Raw genomic sequence first — 23,100 nt, 5'->3', positions numbered from 1 at the left:
GCAGGCAGGCTGGAGCCAGGGGGGTGCTGTAGTCCCCCTATAGCTCCCTCTCTGTGCTTGTGTGTATCCGTAACATTTGGCCACATCAGAGCACTCCAGCAATCTAACCTGGAGGTGATTAACATGTCAAGCACAGATGCCTAGTCTTCAACTGTGTAAAGAATAAGTAATGATTCTTGCTATCTGAAAAGGTAAGAAAGCAGTCAACGTATGGAGGATCAGTTCAATAAAAATCTTAAAATCTCAAGCAATCTTGTGTTTCTTTGTAACAGTAAACACCAGACCAGGGATTAGGTTACCAGCTCATTCTCATATTTCTAAATTCCCTTCTGTTCATCCTAGATTGGTATAAAATCACTGCATTTAATCCTTCTGCCTAGGCCCATTCTTCCAGACATCAGATTATCTTCACAATAGCCATGGCTGCACTACTGGGGAAGATACACTGAGATACAAAGAGAGGGTAAATGCTGAAATCTATGGCAGCGTAAGTGATGTTGTAGCTGTGATGGTTCAGAAATTACACAAATCTTTTTATAAAAATAAAAATGGTAAATAAAGGTCCCACTTGCAGTTCTTAATATTATTAAAAGAAATTTAATATATTTTAAATTAAAAAATTCAAATAATTCTGTTAAAGACAATGAAGTCAGATACTAATACTGTCAAGTCATGCCCTTTAGGCATGAGATTTACATAGAATTTAAGATTTTATGCATTGCTTCAACATGTTAAGAAACTGTCTTTTCATACTTACAATATCAATAGGTCAATTCCATACAATATCAAATATCCTTTTTAAAAAAACTTTTAAATATATTAGACTCTGATTGCCAAAATGCCATTTTTATACACAAAGCGGCTAATACAATATACAGTTCTCTTACATTATTTTTTCACATAAAATACATTTGTCAAGTTTTATTTATACATCATTTACTATAGATCAATGGAGTTATGAATTATTGCAGGGGGCTGGGCATCCTTTTGACATGTCTTGGCTTGCTGTACAAGGCTTACAAACACTACTATAGTCAATTCACTTCCTTTTCCTAGCAAAACTGCAAAATCCATAGAGCCTGAGGAGTTGGGTATGGTTACACTCAGGCAGCATCTGCACTGTCTACTAGAAAACCTGTAAAATTCTCCACTGGTGCAGGACTGGGCAACAAAAAGGAAAAACTGCTTCAGTCCTCTCTGTTTCCACTGCTGGAATTGCAAGAGCAGAAAATTATAGTCTCTTAAATTTGCTGTGACAGGTGTAGCCTGAAAGAGCCCAAACCTACTCTTTTCACGTAGGAAATTTTAGACAAGTTTCTCAACAGCTTTGCCTACATGAGGTCAGTAGGATTAGGCTGAGTAACTAAATGCCATTGCACAGTTGTAGAAAAATAACTTGCATTTTACTATTATGTTTTGGGCACTGCCTGTGCTGCCTAGTTATTTTTTTAACAACAGTTTATAGGCTAGAACAAGAGGACACTACACCATCTGTCACAAAAATATGCAAGGACTCAGAGTTAATTTTGTATCCACATGAGCAGACAAAACTCAAAACTATTCCAGAGTCTGATTTACATAAACTTTAAATTTCTAAATCAGCTAGTTGCCATTAAAATGATTTAGCAAGGGTGTTACTTTCACTCTTACTGATTAAAGCTAGAAAGAGCATACAGATTTGAATGCTGGCATCAGATTTTATTTTGGTATCTGATTACTCCAAGTTGTAATGGAAAGGATCCAGAGCTGAAAAAAACTCAGGTATATGGCAGGCCTTGAAACATAAACCCTTTCTGCCTTGCCACTCAGTCTAAGCCTATCACTCACAGGTGCTCTACATCTGAATGTTAGACCAAGGCCCAGAATATCAAGACTGGATCTAGTTATACATGTGTTTTGAATGCCACAGTGACAGGGCTGCTGAAAATGGTAGGCATCTTTCAGGAAAGGTTATATAGAAGATTTGTTTGGGGCAAAAGTTTTTATTGGAAATATATTTATTCTTTGTGGGGCAGAATTATTGTACTTCAATTCACATAAAGCTGGGGAATTTTAGGGGTGAGGGGAAGGTAGGACACCCCCGCCACCCTACAATTCCCATTGAGAAGAAACCCAGAGACTGAAAGAAATGAAAGACAAATCTGCAATTCAAAATTTGCAAAAAGATACACCCTCCGCACCTTTTCAGAGATCTCCCCGGTCTTCCTTTAGGAAAATAATTTTTGGTTGAAAAATTAAACCTACTGCATGCTGTCATCACGAAACATTCTAGTGGCTGAAAGTACACAGCTATGCTAAACTAGCACAGTAGGTAGCTTAGTATATCCAGACACAGAGTGAATACCTTGCAGCAGTCTGTCACCAGTGAAGCTCCTAAGGCCTGCTACAGAATGATCCTCTTGGGAGACTCCTGTTTCATTACACTACTGACTTCATTTCCAGCGTGGGGGTTACTGGAATAGATGCCCAACATTAAGCTAAAGTGCACTACAAAAAAGGCTCAAAACCACTGTGCTGGGACACTAAGTGCTCTCAACCCCCTGTCAACTTACAATTGAAAAGTTTCCACCCTTTTCATTAATACGGTCCACTGTGCCCACTGGATTTTGCCCTCATTCATTATTGCTATTTACTAGAACTGTCCCTATTACTCTTCCATCTCCTTCCCTTGCACATTCTCCCCCTCCCTGTGTTGACATCATATATTCAAGGTGGAACTAAACCAGAACATGAGACAAACCCTCCAGAACTTCAGGGAGATATTACAGATCTACCTCAGTGTTGCTCAAGGGGGACAAAAAAAAAAAAAAAACCTCTGCAGTTCGATGATGTGTAAATTTGGTCCTATGTCTAAAATCAGATGACAACTTTGTGGTTCATAGATTCATAGACACTAGGGCTAGAAAGGACCTTGGAAGATCATCGAGTCCAGCCCCCTGCCCCAGGGGCAGGAAGCCACCAGGGATCATAGGATCCCAGCAAGATAAGTATCCAAGTGCGTCTTAAAGGCGTTCAAAGTGGGAGCTTGAACCACCTCCGGTGGCAGGTTATTCCAAAACTTGGGGGCTTGGACAATAAAGAAGTTCTTCCTTATGTCCAGCCTGAAAAAGTCATGGAGGAGTTTGTGACCGTTCAACCTTGTCAACCCTTGAGGCACTCTGGTGAACAAACGTTCCCCCAGGTTCAGGTGCATCTCTTACAATAAGGAGTCCGTGCTGTGGGTTGCATGGATGGACACAACGTAAGGAGAAGTTGGTCACAGGCACTATTTACATCTGAAGGAGGCCTTTCCACCTGGTAATAAGAGCTTCTAACTACCCAGTAGCTGCTAGAAGCAGTATGGCTTCAACATGTCATGAAGATATTATATACAGTAAAGTTGTCCCCATATACAGCTCAGACTACAGTGAATAGTAACTGAAGAGTTATTGGATTCAAGCCCTTCAAAAAACTTTGGGGAAGACTGGATCTGACACACATTTTGGGCTCATGTCTAACAAAGTGTCTAACAAAGGTATTATCAGTGATAGCACCAATAATACCTTGACTGAGTTAGGTTCCCCTTGCCTAAAGCAAACTATATAGAAAAGGCAGTGCCAGGTAGCTGCATTTGTTTTAAGAAGCACAGTAGCTTGAGTGGTTAGGCCAAGAATAAAGCATTAAAAAAAAAAAAATTATTCTGTTAGCTGAAGTGCTAGACAAGCCAATCTCGACTTTTTTTTTTTTTAAATCTTCAGGAGCGTTTCAGCAGCAGTAAATTCTCCAGTCAAGTTAAGTACGTGCTGCTATATGCCACGTCTCACAGCATTTTACACAAATGGCCCCAAGTCTGATGCTAACTGTGCTAGATATAACAACTGCAGCTGCAGTGTTTTTATACTAAATCCTGTAAATAAGGGCCACGTTCTTAAGAGGAGGACACCTGCAATGTGTTTGCTGAAGTGTTGGGGCACCTGCTGTACCCAGAAGAAGCTGCATGTATATTTACAAAATGGGTAACTACAGGCAGGTCAAGTACCCATTTCACACTCCAAATTATTCATTCTGTGCACACCACTGCTTTGCACACGAATCCAAGTTGTTCATTCCAGACCTGCACTTCCCTGCTGGTATCGGATTCCCACGGCCAGATGGGTATTCCAGCCAGAACATCCCTGACACCCTTGGAAACTTACACCAGTTTCACAGTTTGTATCAAATCTTTAAAAAGACATGGAGCAATTGCTATTTCTTTTCCCGTCTGAATAGAGATAAATTACCCTACATTAGACACCATCAGAAAGCTCAGGAGCAAGTTACCTCGAAGATCATCTTTTCAGTGGCGGAGTTAGAAAAGCCACATAAAGCATTAAAGCCAACTTTCTCATTAAAACAGTCCAATTAAGAAAATGTTTTTACTACCCAAGGCACCCAACAATAGTAAATCTATTGTTTCTTCATTAGACATTCCAATATTAGCTAGAAAAAAAATGAATCCTGGGGCTTTACATATAAATAGAATGACATATTGGTGTACTAAGAGCTAATTGTCTAAATTCGACTAGCTTCATGCTGCTTTAGTGTATTAACCACTGACACTGAAGGCAAACCTCAAATGATGTCATTCCATTGCATCCAAGTAGCTGTATTCCATTTGCCAAAAGATAAATATGAGTACAAGTCTCCTCTTAATTTTTACAACTGTTAGCAACCTTCATAGTCACTCCTTGTTTAAAACTGACCAAAAAAAAAAAAAAAAAAATCACATGGCTGTCGCTTGACATTAACTAACTGTTTATGGGAGAATAGGCCTAACTCTGCTGCAGGGGTTACTGGGGTCTCAAAGTGGGACAGAGGGGAAATTTTCCCCAAGCAAAATGGAAGAAAATAAATGTGTACAGCCTACTAAAAGGATGAAACATTCCTGTTCTGTGATATCTAAGCTACAGTTGCCAACACTGTCCCAGGAAATTTGATATGTCCCTTTCCCTGGAACTTGGGATGATTATGCACCCCTTTCCCCATAAAAGTCAAAGGACTTGCAGGCAGGTCACATGGTATGTATGGGCAGTTGTGTCAGACGGGATACCAGGAAACGTGGCTGGAAGGGGCTGGAGTAATGGAGAAGAGTGACAGGGTATAGGAACGATTAAATATGCTAAAAAGAGCTGCCTTCACCTGAACAAAACTGACTGACTTGTCCTCCATTACACCAACATCCTCTATCTTATCAGTGTTGCAAAGGAGATGATTGTACGGGCAGAGTCCAGAGTGCCAAGGAATCAGTCTGAGAATAACCTCAAAGACCCAAGATTATTCGCTGATCATTTCCTTCCTGTGGTAATAATATATGCTCATCTCCACTGCCTGAAAGGATCTCTTATAATACTCTGTCCCGACTTCTCCAAAGGACACAGTGATCAGCTAGGTCCCTGTGACATGGGACATGCAGTTTCAGGTACAGGCTCCATTTCACAAAACATTATCTCCAATTTAGTTCAAAGCAGAGAACGCAACCCCTCCTAGGCAAGCCTGGTTTGCTTTGTGTGTACAAGAGGCCTCCACTCCAGGTTCTCTGCTCCTTTTTCCTGATAAAATGATGGTACCTGCCAAAAAACCTGCTCATGACAACATACACACCTTACCACCACAGTTCATCTTACTGAAGCAGAAGAAAAACATTTCTGGTTTGGGATGGGCAGAGCAATACAATTCTTTATCTTTATGCCAATATCTCCAATATGGTCTTTCAGGCCATAAGGAGTTCAAGCGATGGAGAAATTAGAGAGGAGGAAACAATATTGTTCTCAAATAGCTACCAGCCAAAGAGGAAGATGGATAAGAATTATATGTTCCATTGCAGATGGTTAGCTGAATTTCAGACTGGTGCAAACAAAATGCTACGCAGAGCTCAATACAGTCAGGAATTTAGACAATCCTATTTTTGCAGATTTTGAGGCCTAAACTGGACCCACAGGACATATACAAGCAAACAGGTAATTGAGTGCACAGGCTTCTTTGTGCAGCAAACGTGCTTTCAGAGTTGTATGCAAATATTAAGCAGATGCAACTTAAAACATTTTTTAATATTTTGCCTGTTTATTCTTGACTTCTGTGTCCAGTTCCCCAGAGATGATGCTCTCCTGATAGGTACTCTTCTTCCAGCTCCTTTAATATAGGTGAGAGTTTACTTCTAAAGCCCCACTGATCAAGATTTTATTCCCCAAAGCACAGATGCCTCAGAGCTTGGTGCCCAGTTAACACATACAACTCTGAACAAGTGTTAGCATCTCATCCCATCAGCAAATTCCAAACTTCAATGCTGCATCTTGCTGCGTGATGGCTTTTGCTCAAGGAAGGGAGTGAACTCCCTCTTGTTCAAGAACTATAGGTATTTGAGCCTTGTGTTGACAGCTACCATACTGCCACCAGTTATCTCTACACAGAGGGCTGGGGAAAAAATTAAAAACAGTCTCCATCCTGTTCTGATGCGCAACTGTTAAAAGAATGATTTAGGATTCCTGTATTTGGAGACAAGTAGCTTAGGCCCACAAACTGAGGTTAACACGTTGTCTCACACAGGTATAAAGTATCACAATACCTGGGGAGACTAGAACTATTCTGTTTTCTCTTCCAAAGCCTTGCAGTTCTGGAAACTCAAATACAATAGTATTTTAGTAAGGCAGAAGACTGGGAAAACAAACAAAGAGCATCAATAGAGAAGGTGAGAATAATAAGATCTGTTCACTTTTAACAAACTAAGTGTCTCGGTAACACAAGCAATTTTGATCTCAGTATTGCTTCTTTTAGTATTTTACTGCAGAACTAAAATTATGCTGTCAGGGACTATCAGCAGAATGCTAATGGGTTTCCATCAGCAAATCTGCTCAAAATCTGATGGCAGCATGCTGCACCTGATTTAAGTTAGCAGTGCAGGATAGAGACAGGTTTACAGCTTTTGACTGCGGGTGGACATACTGGAGGCACCACTCACTGAGCACCAGCTGTGTGCTCAACTCCACATTTGTACAAACAAATCCACACTTACGACAATGGCCCATTTTCCATTTGCAAAACTCTATTCATCTGCACAAATGCAAAGGACCAACTGCACTTTTTGTTGGTTGTTTTTTGCTTTTTGTGTTTTTTTTTTGGGGGGGGGGGCTGGGCAGGGAGGTGGTACATTTATCACATCCAGAGGTAAAAGTCAGGACCAATCTGCCACATTCAGGAAGCTTGCTGGCTCTCAGCAGGAGACTTGAAAATAAGGATTTGAAAATCATATAATTTCTTCCATCAAAATATTGTCTCTTTCTCAATAAGCAAAAGGCAGGGTAGTCCTTTTTACATGCACATGGTAAACTATTCCATTTATCCCCTGTGGGCCTCATTCTACCTGCCTTCCCCCTTTGACTGTGATGGAAGTTACTGGCAGGGTAAAGTACTATTCAAAAGGCTGGAAGAGACTGGCAGAGTCAGGTCTTCTGTAACTACACCGAGTTGTCCCCATGCCAGGGTGGAAAGTAATAGATTCAGCCAGCCTACCCACTTTTTGTCTCCACTGGTTTGAGAAGTGGATGAGATTAAGAAATCCTACAGCATCCATGGACTTTCTCTTCCATTTCTTCCATGGGAGCTTTGAATTTCAAGAGGGGTGGATCACCACTGGACACTGTGTAATAAACAGAAGTCCCACTGGAGTTGTAAGGAGAAGTCCTGGATCCAATCAGGTGTGATTTGGTCTCACCCCCATTCTCTACTATCCCTCCTGCACTACTGCCAAAGTGGGTGCTGATGAAGGGGTGGTTGAGCAAGTTAGCTGCAGCCCGCTGCCGCTTCAGTTCAGAGAGCGTTTGATGGCTGTGCTCCTTGTAGGCATCCCAGATCTGCTGAGAGTCAGGGAGGCCTGGACTACCATAGGGCAGTACTTGGCTTGTATTACTGTCTGGAGATGTGTGCATTTTCCAAATGTCCCCATTGGAGAAGTACTGGTAAGTGCTGGCAGATGCCCTGAGTCCATTCTGAAGGGGGCTTTCAGAGTCACATTGTGTGCTTTTGTTTGCTAACTCAGGAAGGAGGGTGGACTTCTCCAGCACCAAATTCTGTAATGAGAAAACATTTATTAGAAACAGAAGCAGCTCTCTCTCCAGGATAGCAGAGTCTGCATCTTGTGCAACCTCCTCAGGCAGGATGATCCCCTTTAACCAAATCCTGAAGGCAAATAGCAACTCTGGTAAAAAGGTTGACATCACTCCATTCCCACCCACTATCCCCTTTGAAGTCCACGTTAGATGAAATCAAAGTCCACTTGAGCCAGTTACATCTTAACATGGAGGAAAAGTCAGACACTTGTTTTCCTTTAAAACCTAGGTCATTATATGCAAAGATTGCGTTATAAACATGCCCACAGGCGAATTAAATAAATACACACAACAAGGGAAGGTATGATAAAGGTTCTCCTAGAAACACAAAGTCTGCTCCTCTCAAACCAATGTATAATACTGATGATTATTACCTACTGAATGTAGACAAAACATACATTTAGTAGTAGAAAATTATTTTTTGCAATTGCCTGACCCTCTAGTCCTTCAACTTCACTGGCAGCACTCCTAATTTATACTAGTATAACCGCAATCAGCATCTTGCCTTTTGAGACTTAGGTTCCTATACATCACCTTAGTGCTGAAGATCACTCAGTAACATGCCATATCTACATAGCCAGGGTTTGAATTATGGGGGAGCTCAGGGGGGCCAAGCTCCCCCCCCCATAAGAGACAAGAGCTCCCCCAGCCCACCTCGTGCCTCAGGTGGCAGCAGCAGCTCCTTCTGGCTACCACCACCACAACCCCCTCCCCCCCGCAAGAGTTGGGATGCAATTCAAACCCTGCACATAGCTCCCTTGACAACTCTGCTGGGAGACTTTTGCTATGATTTCTCTGATGCAACTTCATGGAGTGAAGCTTGGGGTCCCTTACTGGATCCGTGTTCTCTTGGTCAGATCGAGTCTCCCCAATTTCTCCATAGTGGCCTGAACTTCTCTGCTCTTCTGCTGCCCCCATTTGCTGCCAGACAATGGCTTCTTTCTCACATTCCTTCCTATAAAGGTTTGTTCGGTCTGAAAGACTTGCTCTCCTCACCACCTTCCTGAAAGACAAGTATAAGAAAGAGCAGAAGTGTTAGCAAGACGGGCAGCTGAATCTTCCACTACAGTTTCTCTTACATGGTCTTTGCACTTTACATTTTCCAACAGAGCATTGAAAAGTGCAAGACAAATGTGCAGTAGCTTTTCAAAGAAAGCATATTCTTAGTAGACTTTGTGTTCATTTACAAGTAGTACGAGAGTGTCTTGGCTCTGCTTTGTGTTAACCGTTACTACAAATCCACCTCTTCCCACACCTTCATTAAAGCTGAAGTGAGTGCATATCATGAAGCACCAACTGATAATGGCAAAAGTATATATTAAAAGGTGGTGAACCTCCGTTACTTGATACCTCAATTCCCCAAGTTATGGTCCAGACTAATACAGTCTTGCTTTTCCAGACACTGTGCTGCCTGGTGGTGAAAGAAGCTCCATTTCAACAAAGAAAAAGCTTCCTGACTTAACAGGCCCAGCTTCTGCCACTTGAAGAACCCACTAAACGTTCGAGCCGAAAACCTGGTCTCATGTGTACTAAGTTTAAAGCATTCTGTTTTCAGCAACAGTACTTTTAAATCTGGACTGTGGTAAGCTTGGTGAAGGAAAAAGTTTCATACGCACCCCCGGCTTCCAGTGCTGGAGGTCCTCCTACTCAAGGAGGACTTGTGCCTCAGCTGGGATTTCATGATCACATCATGCTTGTGTTTCAGCTCCAGCAGCAAGACTTTAAACTCCTCTTCTTCACACAGGTCTAAGACACACACAAACCAAGCTGTGAACTGGGCTGTTCTATAGTAGTACACTCAGCTACAATAGCATGAGCAGACGAAAGGGAGCATATATGATAACCCGAGACCTTTGAAATGTCAGGTCAGGTTCACTGGATACCATAATTTATAGCAGATGGTATTACCTGTGTCTCATAGATTTCATAGACATGAGGGCTGGAAGGGACCTCAGAAGATCATCAAGTCCAGCCCCCTGCCTCAGGGGCAGGAAGTCAGCAGGGGTCACAGGATCCCAGCAAAATAAACATCCAATTGTCTCTTGAAGGCATTCAAAGTCGGTGCTTGAACCACCTCCGATGACAGGCTGTTCTAGACCTTGAGGGCTTAGACAGTAAATAAATTCTTCCTCATGCCCAGCCTGAAACGGTCTTTCAGAAGTTTATAACCATTCAACCTTGTCATCCCTTGAGGTGCTCTGGTGAACAAATGTTCCCCCAGATCCTGGTGAACACCCCTGATAAACTTATAGATGGCCATCAGCTCACCCCTGAGCCTGCGTTTTTCCAGGCTGAAGAGTCCCATAGCTCTTAGCCTGTCGTCGTAAGGTCTGTTTTCCTGACCTCTGACCATGCGTGTGGCTCTCCTCTGCACTCTCTCAAGCCTCTCCATATCCTTTTTGAATTGTGGAGCCCAAAACTGGATGCAGTACTCCAGCTGCGGCCTCACCAAGGCCGAGTACAAGGGGAGAATGACATCCTGGGATTTGCTTGAGAAGCATCTATGGATGCAAGCCAGCATTTTGCTTGCTTTACTAGCTGCACCATCACACTGAAGGGCTCACGTTCATCTTGTGGTCAATCGTGACCCCCAAGTCCCTTTCATCCATAGTGCTAGCCAGCGTAGCACTGCCAAGCCTATAGGGATACTGCAGGTTTTTCTTCCCAAGGTGGAGAATCTTGCATTTTTGTGTTAAACACCATCAGGTTCTCATCTGCCCAACTCAATGCAGGGCAGCAGTTAAATAACCTGACAAACTGTACAGCGCCAATGGCCTCAGGCAGAAGACTGCCTTAGAGGCAGGAGGAAATGCTGCCAAAAGGTTGTGGAACTGAGGTCCATCCCATGATAAGGTAGACTGGGCTCTTTAACCCTGGTTATCAGCCAGTCTAGGAGTGGCGCCCCAATAAACGGACAAATGGATAATCTCTGTTCCTGTAGCTCCTGCAGCCAAGTTGTTCCAAACATAGTGGCACCTGCCTTTGCTTTGGATTAAGCTAGCATGGCTGAGAGGGGGACATGTGTATGGCCAACTCAGTGTCTCCATATGCATTGCCCAGGCTTTTGCACGCTGAGAGATCACTTAAGCTTTACTTTATCTGTCAAGCAAGGATTCAATACAGAATGCAGCAGCTGTGAGTTATAAGTCCAGTATGTTTGATGAAGAGAGGGGTGCTATGTGTTGCCTAGAGAGATATGAAGGCAATTAACATCAAGCCAAATGACTGGGAGAAGATTGATAAGAACTGCACACCACATTTAGGACTGTTTGATATGAATTTTACATGTGATAAGTGCAGAAGGGACTGTCACTCAAGAAAGAATTGAGCTCTACAACCACACTCGCTGATGTTCAGCGAGCTGATGCCCTACTTGGCACAATTGTCTCGCAAGACAGACATGCCGACTAGTACCTGACTTTTGGAAAGCCATGTCTTCTTGGTATTTACATCCATTGCATTCTGGGATAAAGTGAGGAACAATGTAAGCAAAACAGAGTGAGGCCTCAATCCCTGAAGTAGTTAGGTATACCAGCAAGGTTTAAGACATCTAAAAAAAAAAGACTGGTATGTTGAAGCCTGGTGTGAATCACAGGGACCGTCTTTATGCAAGGGAAGAAGCCTTTAGGAAGTTCTCTATTTAACTGATTACAGTTCCTGGGGAAAAAGTTCTTAAAACCCAAAAAGGAAAAAGAATGGACAGAACCTAGACAGGTCCTGGGAGAAAGCAATTCAAGGATGCTTTTCTTTCTCTATAGAGAGACTGCAGAGGTTAACTAAGCCACATACCTCTCCTGCCTTTATCTACACAATGTCATAACAACAAGCAAGTCAACCACACAGATGCAGGCAGGAAACTTATCTTGAGCTCCACTATGCTTGTCATTAGACTTCTCTACTTCATCTTTTTCTGCTAAACACCAATCTAGCTTCACAACTAGGGACAGCACATGAAGGTAAACAAAAAAAGATTCCATTAGAGCTGCACCCAGCTGGTATGAACGTGTGCTGTCCCATCTCAAATAAAGAGACGCTAGACTGTCAGTGGCCAGAGGTATAGGGAGGACTGGATATGGAAATGTGAACAGGTAAGTATGGGAGATAAGTCGGTACTTGAGAAGCTCCTTTTCTCTTGAAGAGCAAAGCTAACATTTTTGAAAGCATTAAAGGGCAACAGATACTTAAAAGCTCTAAGAACCATTTAAAAGACAACATAACTGTGACTCTTAAGTTACTTGAAAACAGTGAGACCTCCATGCTTTTGAAAATTCTGCCCCAAAACTGCAACTGGCTAAGAGGGAAAAGGGTTCATCGTTTTTCTGTGTTGTCTGGAGCTGTCTCACTGATTCTTCTGTAATTAGAAATATGAAAGCAAAAGGGGGAAATCAAAAGACAGAGTTCCAACTCACCAATTGGCATCTCATCCAAGGATGTCCTGGCACTCAGACTAGCTCCATGGGATACTAGCAATTCCGCCATCTGCATCTAGGGCAAGGGAAATGAAGGAATATTAATGGTACTGGTTTAGAGTATTGCTATCTACCAGTGATCTAAAGGGCAAAGCAAGTTTGGAAGCAGCTAGGTCTACTGTCTATTGAAACTAGGGTCTCAGCTGTGGCCCCCTTGGGGTAGGGGTGGGAAGCAGGGGAGGGGGAGTGATGTGGAAAGCAGCAGCAGGACTGGAGCCCAAGGGTTGCAACTGAATCCCTTGTGGACTGTATGCAGCTTGTGAGCCACCAGGTGCACAGCCCTGATCCCAGCCCAGGGATAGAAAACTCAAATTGAGTAAATCCATGTGTGTCCTCACTGTGCCCATAACACATACAAGTTTGTAGACAGAGAGCAGGTACTCTCCAAATGAAGCACTTAAGCTGATGTTTGAGAAGGTCAACATCTGACCCGACAGATTGACCTGATCTAGTCACGCAAGACAGACTTTCACCAAAATGTTTACCTGTCCCCAGAAAGCAGCAGCATGGAGGGGTTCCCAGCCATCCCAGTCTTTCATGTCCAGCCTTGCTCCCTGGTCAAGAAGGACTTCAGCAGCATGCAGGTAACCATTGGCTGCTGCTATGTGCAGCTAGGAAACAGGGAACAGAAAGTATGAGCCTCTGTCCAAGGACTGTGAACATCCTTCTACAACAAGTGACTCGAGAGATTCCACTTCAGTGCCCGAGTTTAGACTGAGAAAAAAAAAACAGAAGCACTGTACCACTGAGGTCTGTGACAAGGCACTACAGCCGACTCTGGGAGGAGTTGGGGTGGATGCTGCATAATCAAGTTGTTGATCAGTTTTTGCCCCTGGGGTTTTTTGGATGATCTAGATTTACAACTTCAGACCAGGAAATCGTGTGCCTGCATTTCATTTTGGAGATGTTGGTTGTAGCCACGGTGGTCTAAGAATATAGGCAGACAAGGTTATTTGGGTAAATGTGATATCTTTTATTAGATCAACTGCATTTTCATACCTGCATTTTGCATAGTGGATTAAGCTTCTATTTGATCCCAGAGAATAGACAAAGAATAGCAGACTCTCCCTATGCCTGAAAAGGGGTCTTTGTGCCCAAAAGCTTGTAAAGAAAAATGTTTCCAGCTATTCAGTTGGTCTAATAAAATATATTTCCTTTTTTTGAGACATAAATATAAACCTGCTCTTACTAGTACACTACGTACCAAAACTGTATGTGCAGAGGAGTAAAAAGATAGTATTTTGTTCTTTCACTTTGAAAGGTTCAGGATTTCACTATTCACAAACAGCCAAGTCTGGAGGATCACAGCCAGGGGATGTTATACACTTCACAGTAGGACTTTGAAACAAGTACTATGGAGCTGATCTTAGACCAAGACCAAGTTTTCAGCCTCCCCTTAGTTGGGCCCTTCATGTCTGTGGGCAATTTTGCACACGTTACTTGCTTATCACAATTTAAGTCACACAAGACATTACAAATCTCTGCCTTTTTTTCTTTTATTTTAATAAAAGGACTCTGAATTACCTCCAGCTTCTGACATCTGAGGGCACCAGCTGTATCTGTGTCCCTGTGGAATGGGACATTAGTGACTGAATCCCTTCTACTCTCTAGGGGATCTTTTCTCAATATCGTCTGCTGCTACATCCTTGATCAAAAGCCCACTTCCTGCTTCATGAACCACCCTGCAGTTGTCATGAAAGTTGGTAACAGCTCCTTTTCCGCAGAGCCAGTTCCATTTCAGTGGTGTTTTAAGGGGAAGAGAACCCTTTTTCGCACACTTCATAGAGGAGAAGGAATATGGACCATAAAACACACACGCTAAATATACGAGCTGTTTCCTTGTAAGAATTCTTGATGTTCTCTTGTAATCCAAACACTGTCAGACTACAGAGGCGACAAGTGTGACTTACTCTTTTGATATCCTTTCACCACAGGAGTTATTTTTATCCTTAAAACTCATTGCTTTTTTAGAAGAAATAAGAGCAGGCCAGCAACTCTGAACTCTCACAAAAACAACTCGTTTTTCTCTTGTAGTTAGAAACTAGAACCTTGTGGTTGGTATGTAATAAAAAGTAGTAGTATTCAAAGCTTCTGGCCACTGATACCTTTTCTATGGCAATATCCAGAAGTCTCCCTCAGGAGCAGGCCCCATTCTCTTCAGCACTGTTTTAATAAATAGAAAGAACACACAGGGAGCTCACAGTCTCAGACTGTGCTGCAACAGACCAAAAGGATGGTGAAATGGATATTTTCTAGGCCTGTGCAAAGTAGCTAGCATTCACTTTGGATTCAGATTCAGCCGGTGATTCAAATCACTGCCCCGAATCAATGCAGCCGAATCCGATTCGGAGATTCAGCTGCCATCAAATCTCCAAAATCAAGCAGGCCCATCCCTCGCCCGCTCTCTCAGCCCGGCAAGGGCTGCTCTGCCCACCCCAGCTCCTCACACTTTGGAAAAAAAAGTGCTGACTCACTGGGTGCTGCCGGGTACGGGGGGCGATCCCTGCTGCTCTCCCCTGCCCCCCACTGTGTGGGGGGCTCTGCTATGAGCCCCTCCTCCTGCTGTCCCACCTACCCCAGCTCTGGCCCTTTAAGGAGAAAGAACGGCGAAAAACCCTGGACTCACTAGTTCCTGCCGAGCAGGGGGTGATCCCTGCTGTGTCCCACAGCCCTGCACCATGTGGGGGGCTCTGCCATGGGCCCCCTGAAGCCACTGCAGGACCTGGTGAGCACCAGGGTTTATTTTGGGGTTTTTTCCTTAAAGGGCCGGAGCTGGGATGGGCAGGGCAGGGCAGCCACGGGGGGGGGGGGGGGGCTGGAGGAGCAAGGGGGCAGGGGTCGAGGTGCTCCTGCAAAGCCCCCCATGCAGCATGGAGCAATGGGGTGCAGCGGGGATCACCCCCCTGCCCAGCAGCACCAGTGACTGTTAAAGCACCAGGAGCTGGGATGGGCAGGGCAGCCATGGGGTGGGGGGGGGGGGAGGGGGGGACAGGCATGGTCCCCTCCCTCTCCTTCAGCCACCTCTCCCCTACCCCCTACTTACCAGCTCCGACTCCGGCTCCAGCTCCCTGCCGCAGCCAGCGGGGACTGCCCAAATCAAAGCTCTCCAAATCTTTCCTGAAGATTCAGAAAGCTTCAAAAAAAAAAATCGATTCAGACCTTTTTATTGGTCCCCTGATTCGATTTGGATTTGGAGAACTGGCCACAGAATCAGGCCGAATCTCCTCCAAATTGAATCAGCACTCGAAGCTTCGGACAGCCCTATTATCTTCCATGTTTTAGTAGTGTACTTGTGATGGTCCAGGAATTATATGAGAGGTTAAGAATTTCTTCGGGTGATATCTGATTGTATTGGATGACTAGGGGGTCACCTGATGAAGGATGGCTAGCATTCAAAAGGTTGTCCAACTTTAAGCCAGCCATGCAGTTGGTCCAATAAAATACCACCCCAAAAATCCTTGCCCCATGTAAAAGGGATACACATTCATAGCTTTTTCTACATACACATACACAACCTAAATAACAGCAGTCCTATCTCCTCCTCACACCGTCAAAACTGTTTGTTCTTTTCTCACATTTTGCAGCAGTAAGTCATACCTTCAGGAGGCCAGCAGGGGGTTGCACATCAATAGGAAATGGCTAGATTGTTGTTCTTTGCTTTTAGGAACAATAGCCTAAAAGGTTAACACACACTTGATCCCCATTCAAGAAGCTGTCAGAATCAAATAATTCTAAATCGAGCTGACTTGTCACACCAATACTTATCTCTCTCTAAGCAAGAGCTGGGTACTAAAGGAAAAGTCCAAGGAAATGTTCAAAGAATCAACCATTAAGAAGGGAAATCTGGGAATGACCTGAAAATATAAGCTGTGAGAAAGACTGCAGTCCTCTAAATTATACTTGGGAATCCTGCTTTATCAAACACTGTAACTACGGTTTTGGACTTTCATGTAGGCAATGCTTTAGAGTGAGACTTCACTGCACTGGTAAGGTTTGGTCACTTATGCAGCAACACTGGGTAGCCTGGATATAGATATCTGTAGGCTCAAATATTGCACTTCCAAGATCACACTCAAAGATCATATAAATTAAAGATATTATGTGTATTGCCAATACTAGTAAAATCCAGCTGTGAAGAAAGTTTAAGTGATAAAAACCTGAAAAGCTCACTTTGGACAACAAAAGAAAAAAGGAATGGGGTCAGATCATTCAACCTTTTAAAAGCCTCTGCCTCTCAAAACAAGGCTTGGCCTTATGCCATCCCTCCATTCAGAGGTGAATTTTACCCTGTGTAAATAATTTTGAGACCACACTGGAAATGTCTCAATTTGCTCAGTGTATCAAAAAGATTATGATGCAAGGACAGCAAGAGATCTTAAGATGGAAACTCCACAAAGCCTATCAAAATATTAAACAGCTTAAGGGTATGATCATCTTCTCATTAAACACATAAGGGATTTTATGCTCTCTTCCAATGGAAGCCAGATCTGAACTCCAGGATGAGTAGACTTCAAGTATTAAATTGTTTTTTCAGCCTACCAACGTATTTTTTTCCAAGTTCCTTCTCCTGCAGAAAGCTAGAAGAGTTCCATCATTCTATAACTGTCCATTATGAGATTTCTTGCATCTTTTCTTTGAAGCACCTGGTACCTGCTGCTCTCAGACAGTATGCTGCCTGGACTATGCATGCAAATGATCCGATAGGAATTTGTATAACTAATGTTCCCGTATACTTTATCATTAACTACAAAAAGACACAAGAGCAAGTTATGAGTCAAGACACATGGACTGGGCTTGTTAGTTGAAGAGGGTAAGCCAGGAAAGCAGAAACACTAATCTTGTACCTCCTCACACTGCACTTGCCTTTGAGATTTTACAAGGCCATACACCACAGGCAACCTCAACACCAGTTGGGCCAAAGGGACAGCTTAGGGTGGATAGCGTAGCAATTCTGCTCACCAATGTAGCACCTTGATCATCCGTCCTGTTTAGGTCATCTCCGTCTGCGATTATATCATGGATGTCACAGATCATGACCTGCTCTGGAGCAGCCCGCATCTCATTGATTTTTTCCTGTGTGATGCCTGCAGTTAATAGGGGAAAGGGAAATGTTAATTTTCCGTGACTGACTTGGAAATAACAGCAATAATTGTATTAGGATTTCTGGTGTTGATCCTAGTAATGTGCTGGACGGACACTGGATGGACCACATAAGCATTATGTGTACCTTCCCCACCCACTACTGATGTGCTATCACTTCTAGGATACTGAAAAACAACCAGGTTGGCAGTACACTAGTGTAGACATGAGGCATTTTGGCCAAGGTCACAAGAATGACAACAGAGACATACATTACCAGTTTGGACCAGAAGTGGAAATGCAGAAAGAGGGGAGGGAATATCAGGGCTGGGCCACCACAATATAGACATGTCTCTCAGAGTATGTCTATCTGACACAATGAGGCACAATGAACAGCAAAGCTTAATACCTCTAGGGGATAGGTAGCTGGATATCAAGTCTTTTACCCTAGACACTATTGAAGACTAAGCAAAACAATCTTTTTCCTCCAGAGACATACCAAGAGCTGAAGAACAAGACAGGAGTCAATATTTTACTAGCCTACTTTCACTACATTAAGCGTACCCATTCTTCCTTACCCTGGTAGGCCATGCAGGTCTCAATGACATCGAGGGTTGGCTCATCTTCACAAAGGTCATATGGCATGTTTCCATCTGCATTTACTGCCAGGAAGTCTGCCCCACTGCAAGGGCAAAGTCAACAGTAAGGAAGTGACACAAGAATACACAGAGACAGGAAGGGAAACTCAGATGCTGTCATACATCAGGCAAAATCCAACAGAATATGGAAGCCAGGACATATCCCCTGAGGACCCCACTGGGGTTTTAATACTAACATATGGTGTTTGAATGACACCAAGGTTTTAGTGGGAATAGATAGAGATGAAGATACATAAGGCTATACACCTGAGACTTATAGAAGATTGGTATTTGAACAGCTCAGTCCAGAAGCCAATGCATTCATAGGACACCACACCTCCTGCATGGGATATGGGGCAAGTTATCTGGGCTGCGCAGGGACCCAGCAGCCTCTCCTGCTATGTTCACACTTCATCCTCTCAGGGTTTCTAAAAGCAAATAGTTTGACTGCTCAGTGGTGTCCAAAACTGCATATTGCAGCAGTTTCTTGTATATAAATACCAAACAACTAAAGAATGCTTATTAGCTAGATGCTTTGGATAGCACTCACTGAAAACATTTTGAATACCAGAAGGGTTATGGGGGAGGTCTGTAGTATGAAGGAAAAAACTCCTAGTTCAATACAGAACACATGCTTGCTATCAAATTCCTGTCTGAGGAAATTTTACCTATTGTCCATGAGTTTGTTCATTTGTTTTGACTACGGTCTGCTACTGTTTCTTAGTACAACAGATTTCCCAATACTTTCTGAATTGAGTACAGTCTAGTTATATAATTCATATTCTACCACTGCTAAGCCTAGATCTTCCTTGGCACAAGTTAGTCTTTGAGGAGGGCAGACAACATTCACATTCCACATATATTCACTCCAGGTTTTTTTCCGCTCAGATCAAACAGAGCAAATTGTATTTTTAAAGTATTATAGATTCAGTTTAACTTGTAAGAAAGCAGGGAACGCAACATCCTTTATAAGCTAGTGTCCACATGTTCCATATTCTGTCAATGAAACTTTTGGATGGCACCGTTTAAAACAAGCCCTTTGACCTGCAAGGCTTCTTGTAGAAGACTATAATGGTCAGAGCAACTCCACAAAACCTACAGTTAGCAGCTTGTTTTCTTAACCTGACACATGGTATGATGCTACTGTAAGGCTGATTTACCAGGCTGGTCGGCACAGGGCAACCTCACCCAGTTGAAGAACGGATGCACTCTCAGCTCTCCAGTATGATTGTTTGCTTTTTACCCCTCAAGCTATATCCTCTTCTATATCCAGCCCCAAGCCAGGAGTGTAGCACATCCCTACATTTAGTTCCTCCATTTTCACCCCCCTTCCCTAAACTTTCAGATTCATACCAATTTGCTGTTCTCTCCTAGCCCTTGAGACTACTCACAGCCAGAAGGGAATGTTATACCCAAAGGGAACTGCCAAAAGCTCAAAACAAGGGATGAGCTTGTAAGGGGCTGTTTTTCAAGGATGTTGACACACTATCTTAATTATCAGCAGAGTTTACCGCCTAAGAAACAAGAGTCAGAATTTCCCAGTCTCCCAGCTGACAGCACAGTATTCCAGGCTATAGAGAAAGAGAAGCAGCTAGAGGGAACATATTGATATGCAGGGATTATTTTCAGTCTACTAGAAAGTCTCTTCTGAAACAACAAACTTATAGCTTCATATTACAGACATGGCCATGGAGGCTACAGACTCCTTTTCAAACTGTCTGCACCTCCCATATAGATGCTTACTCCCAAGGTGTACCATGCACCAGGCCACCTGCTCGCCCTGTGTAGAGAACATGAGTGACTTAAGCTTTTGGGCAGCTGGGACGTCAAACATGAGCATATCGTGTAGCACAGCTGGGATCAAGCATGCTACGCTCTTACCTGCATAGGAAGTAGCAATCAGTTAGACAAGGAGTGCTAAAAACCTGTCCATATGCCAACCCCCATGTTCTTAGTAGTATTTGTACAACACAAATACCTTGCATGGTTTCTATTAGTGTGTGCCCAGCGTAAGCTAGAGGACTGAAGTGGTGTTTAGGGCCTTTTAAGAGAGTTCTTTGCTCAGGCCACTTGTTTTTCCTGGTCACTCCTTTTCCTGCACCTCTGCTGCTTAGAAAAGAGCTGCTTGAAGGGGAGCATTTACAAAATATTAAATGGCACGGAGAAAGTAAACAGGATTTCTTATTTACTCTCAAAATATTGGCTGCAGAGGACATAAAATGAAAATAGCATTGTAACAGGGGGCCTATCTCCGCGTGGCCCGTCCACCTGTTCTTGAGCTAACCACCCGCTTTCTTGCCTGCCATACCTTGGTTTTAATTGATTAATTAATAGATGTAATTAAGCAGGAGGCTGCCCATTTTCTGCCCCACTGCTAGGGGGCGCTATCTACAGCTCCATTCCTCCCCTACACCGCAGCCCAAGCCTCACTGATGACATTATGATGTTTTCAAACACGCCAGTCCCCCACGTTGGGCCCCAGAATCCTGCTGTAGGACCCCACCTCGGTTTCTACCTTCAGGCAGACACTGCCGCCATCACACCGGGCCACATATCACCCTGCCATCGGTTCCCCTTCGGGTGTGGTCCCCTCATTGGGGTCTTCAGCTCACACTAGCCCCGGCCCACCTCCAGGCCAGTCAGGACCCCAGAGCCCTAGCTCTTGAGCGTCTCTCTCGGTGGGCCTCCTTGCCCTTCTGACCCTCCTGGTCCTGGCCCCCACCTGGGCCAGTCAAGGGAAACTCTGACAGGCCCTGACATATGACCCCTACTCTTTTCCTGGCGTCCCCCTCTCTGGGTCCTCCTTTACTGAAGTGGGGAGCTGGGGTACCTCACACCATAACTGGTGCCTCAGGGTCTCACAGGGGACTCTCACTCCCCGCCCCGGGCAGCAGGTCGTGGTACTACTACTGGTGTTATATTCGACTCAAACGCTGCCTCCCCACATTGGAGGACTTACTGGGGTCAGGACTCAGCTCTCTCTCTCTGGCTGAGCCCCCTCTTCCTTTACAGGGCTCCACACACTGCCCCCCTCACACTGGGGGCTCCACATGCTGCTCGTAATGCCCCTTTTACTCGGGGTCTCGGGGCTTCCCTCCACAGGTGGGCTCAGGTGGCCATAGTTGTGCCTGGCCCCAACTCTCCTCCTCGAGGTCTCGAACCCCGCAGGGCTCAGGCAGCCTCAGCCACACCTGGCCTCCAACTCTCGTCCTCGGGGCTTGCACCCCCACAGCTACCTCCGATGGAATGCAACCCACCCTAAGGTGAGGGCTAGGGGTTAAGGTGCCCCGACCCACCTTTCAATGGGGTGATCACTGGCCTGGCATTTCCTGGGGGCTCCCGCATCACTGGGAGCCCCACCAGGCCACCCACTCCCAGCAGAGTGTAGTTTCCAGTCATACCCAGGACCAGGAGCCTCTTACCATCTTACCAACAGCTCCTCCCTTACCTCCAGATGAAACTCAGCAGCTCTCTGGCCAGGTGGTGTTGTTGCCTGCTCTCCAGCAGCCAAAATGCCTTGTTTATATAGGCAGCCCTGAGCCTAAAATGGCTGCCCTCATTAGGCACACGGAGGCTGCCAGCTCCAGGGCCTTAAAGTGGTAGGCACACATAGTGCCCTGCCACAAGCATGAAGAAGTTTTTTTCACGGTATCAACTTGTAGAACTCCTTGCCACATTTTGTGGCAACTGATAGTGTAACCCAGTTCAAAAGGAGATTGCATAATTTAATGGAGGAAAAGGTCCATCAGCAAGTTGTGAGCATGGTAGGTGGGAATTTCTGAATCAGAAATTAATACACCTCTGAATGCTGGAAGCTCTAATGGTAGAGAAGCAGGGGGCACAAAATTCTGGTCATGCCCCGTTTACCCTCCACCTCAGGATGCAGTCTGTGTTCTGTGTGAAACAGGATACAAGTTTCCCTCGATATGCTGTACATGCATTCCTGGAGAATGGCATGTAAACTGAATTTGCATAAAGCGAACTCACTTTACAATGTAACAAATAGGTTCCTATGATGGTGAGGGATGGAGGAAGGGAGCGAGGCTGGGACTAGGGAAGAGGTGGGGGGAGAAATGCCACTCCTGGGGCTGCTCAAGGCAGCAAAGCAGAGGGAACAGAGTGGCACTCACCCTAGCCCCGGCCGCAGTGGCCCCGGAAGCAGCCAGTGCCAGCCGCCTGCAGCTGCTGGGCTGCACCGGGCTCCGCCTGTCCCCACTCACCTCTGCTCCCAGGCTGCACCGTGCCCGTGTCAGCTGCTCCTGGGGCTGCTGCAGCTGCGGCTGGGGTGAGTGCTGCACCCTGTGCTGCCCAGGGCTCCATTTGTCCACACTTACCCCAGCCCATGCTGGAGTGGCCCCAGGAGCAACCGACACCAGCTGCCTGCACCATGGCATGGCGCAGCCCAGGAGTTGGGGTTTGCTAAGGCGCAGGGGCATAGGCAGAGCATGGTGCAGCCCAGCAGCTGCAGGCAGCTGGTGCCAGCCACTCCCGGGGCCACTGCAGCCAGGGCTGGGGTGAATGAGGCCAAGGCCCTTTCTCTTTCCCTCACAGACCTACCTGCTTGGGCAGGGCTGGCATCTAGGCTGATCGCATAAGAGCAAATTTACCTTACATATAACAAATTACAGGCCTAAATATGCTCATCGCGCAAGAGTGAATTCACATATAAAGAACCTGCATAAATTGAGGGAAACCTGTATTGGGATAGATGGGCCTATGGTGTAATCTACTAAATGGCATGCTTGCATGTCTATAGTAAGCAGAAGCCTGGAAGAATAGAGGCAAACTACATCT

At 44.7% G+C, this 23,100-nt stretch overlaps 1 protein-coding gene across 2 annotated transcripts in view; it reads right to left on the bottom strand.

Annotated features, from left to right (window-relative positions):
- Positions 1 to 634: 634 nt before the first annotated feature.
- Positions 635 to 23,100, bottom strand: part of PPP1R16B (protein phosphatase 1 regulatory subunit 16B) — a 102,562-nt gene continuing 80,096 nt past the window's right edge. For both annotated transcript variants that reach the window (XM_090065316.1, XM_090065315.1), the window contains exons 5-11: positions 18,247 to 18,350; positions 17,549 to 17,673; positions 13,075 to 13,200; positions 12,530 to 12,605; positions 9,737 to 9,866; positions 8,955 to 9,123; positions 635 to 8,081 (exon numbers count right to left, since the gene is read on the bottom strand). In XM_090065316.1, coding sequence (XP_089921442.1) covers positions 7,563 to 8,081; positions 8,955 to 9,123; positions 9,737 to 9,866; positions 12,530 to 12,605; positions 13,075 to 13,200; positions 17,549 to 17,673; positions 18,247 to 18,350 — 1,249 coding nt within the window. In that variant the 3' untranslated portion in view covers positions 635 to 7,562. The remainder of the gene's footprint in view (positions 8,082 to 8,954; positions 9,124 to 9,736; positions 9,867 to 12,529; positions 12,606 to 13,074; positions 13,201 to 17,548; positions 17,674 to 18,246; positions 18,351 to 23,100) is intronic.

This window comes from Crocodylus siamensis, chromosome 10, assembly GCF_052110815.1.
Source record: "Crocodylus siamensis isolate JL-2025a chromosome 10, ASM5211081v1, whole genome shotgun sequence".
Taxonomy (NCBI): domain Eukaryota; kingdom Metazoa; phylum Chordata; order Crocodylia; family Crocodylidae; genus Crocodylus; species Crocodylus siamensis.
This window is presented reverse-complemented; position numbering and strand designations above follow the sequence as displayed.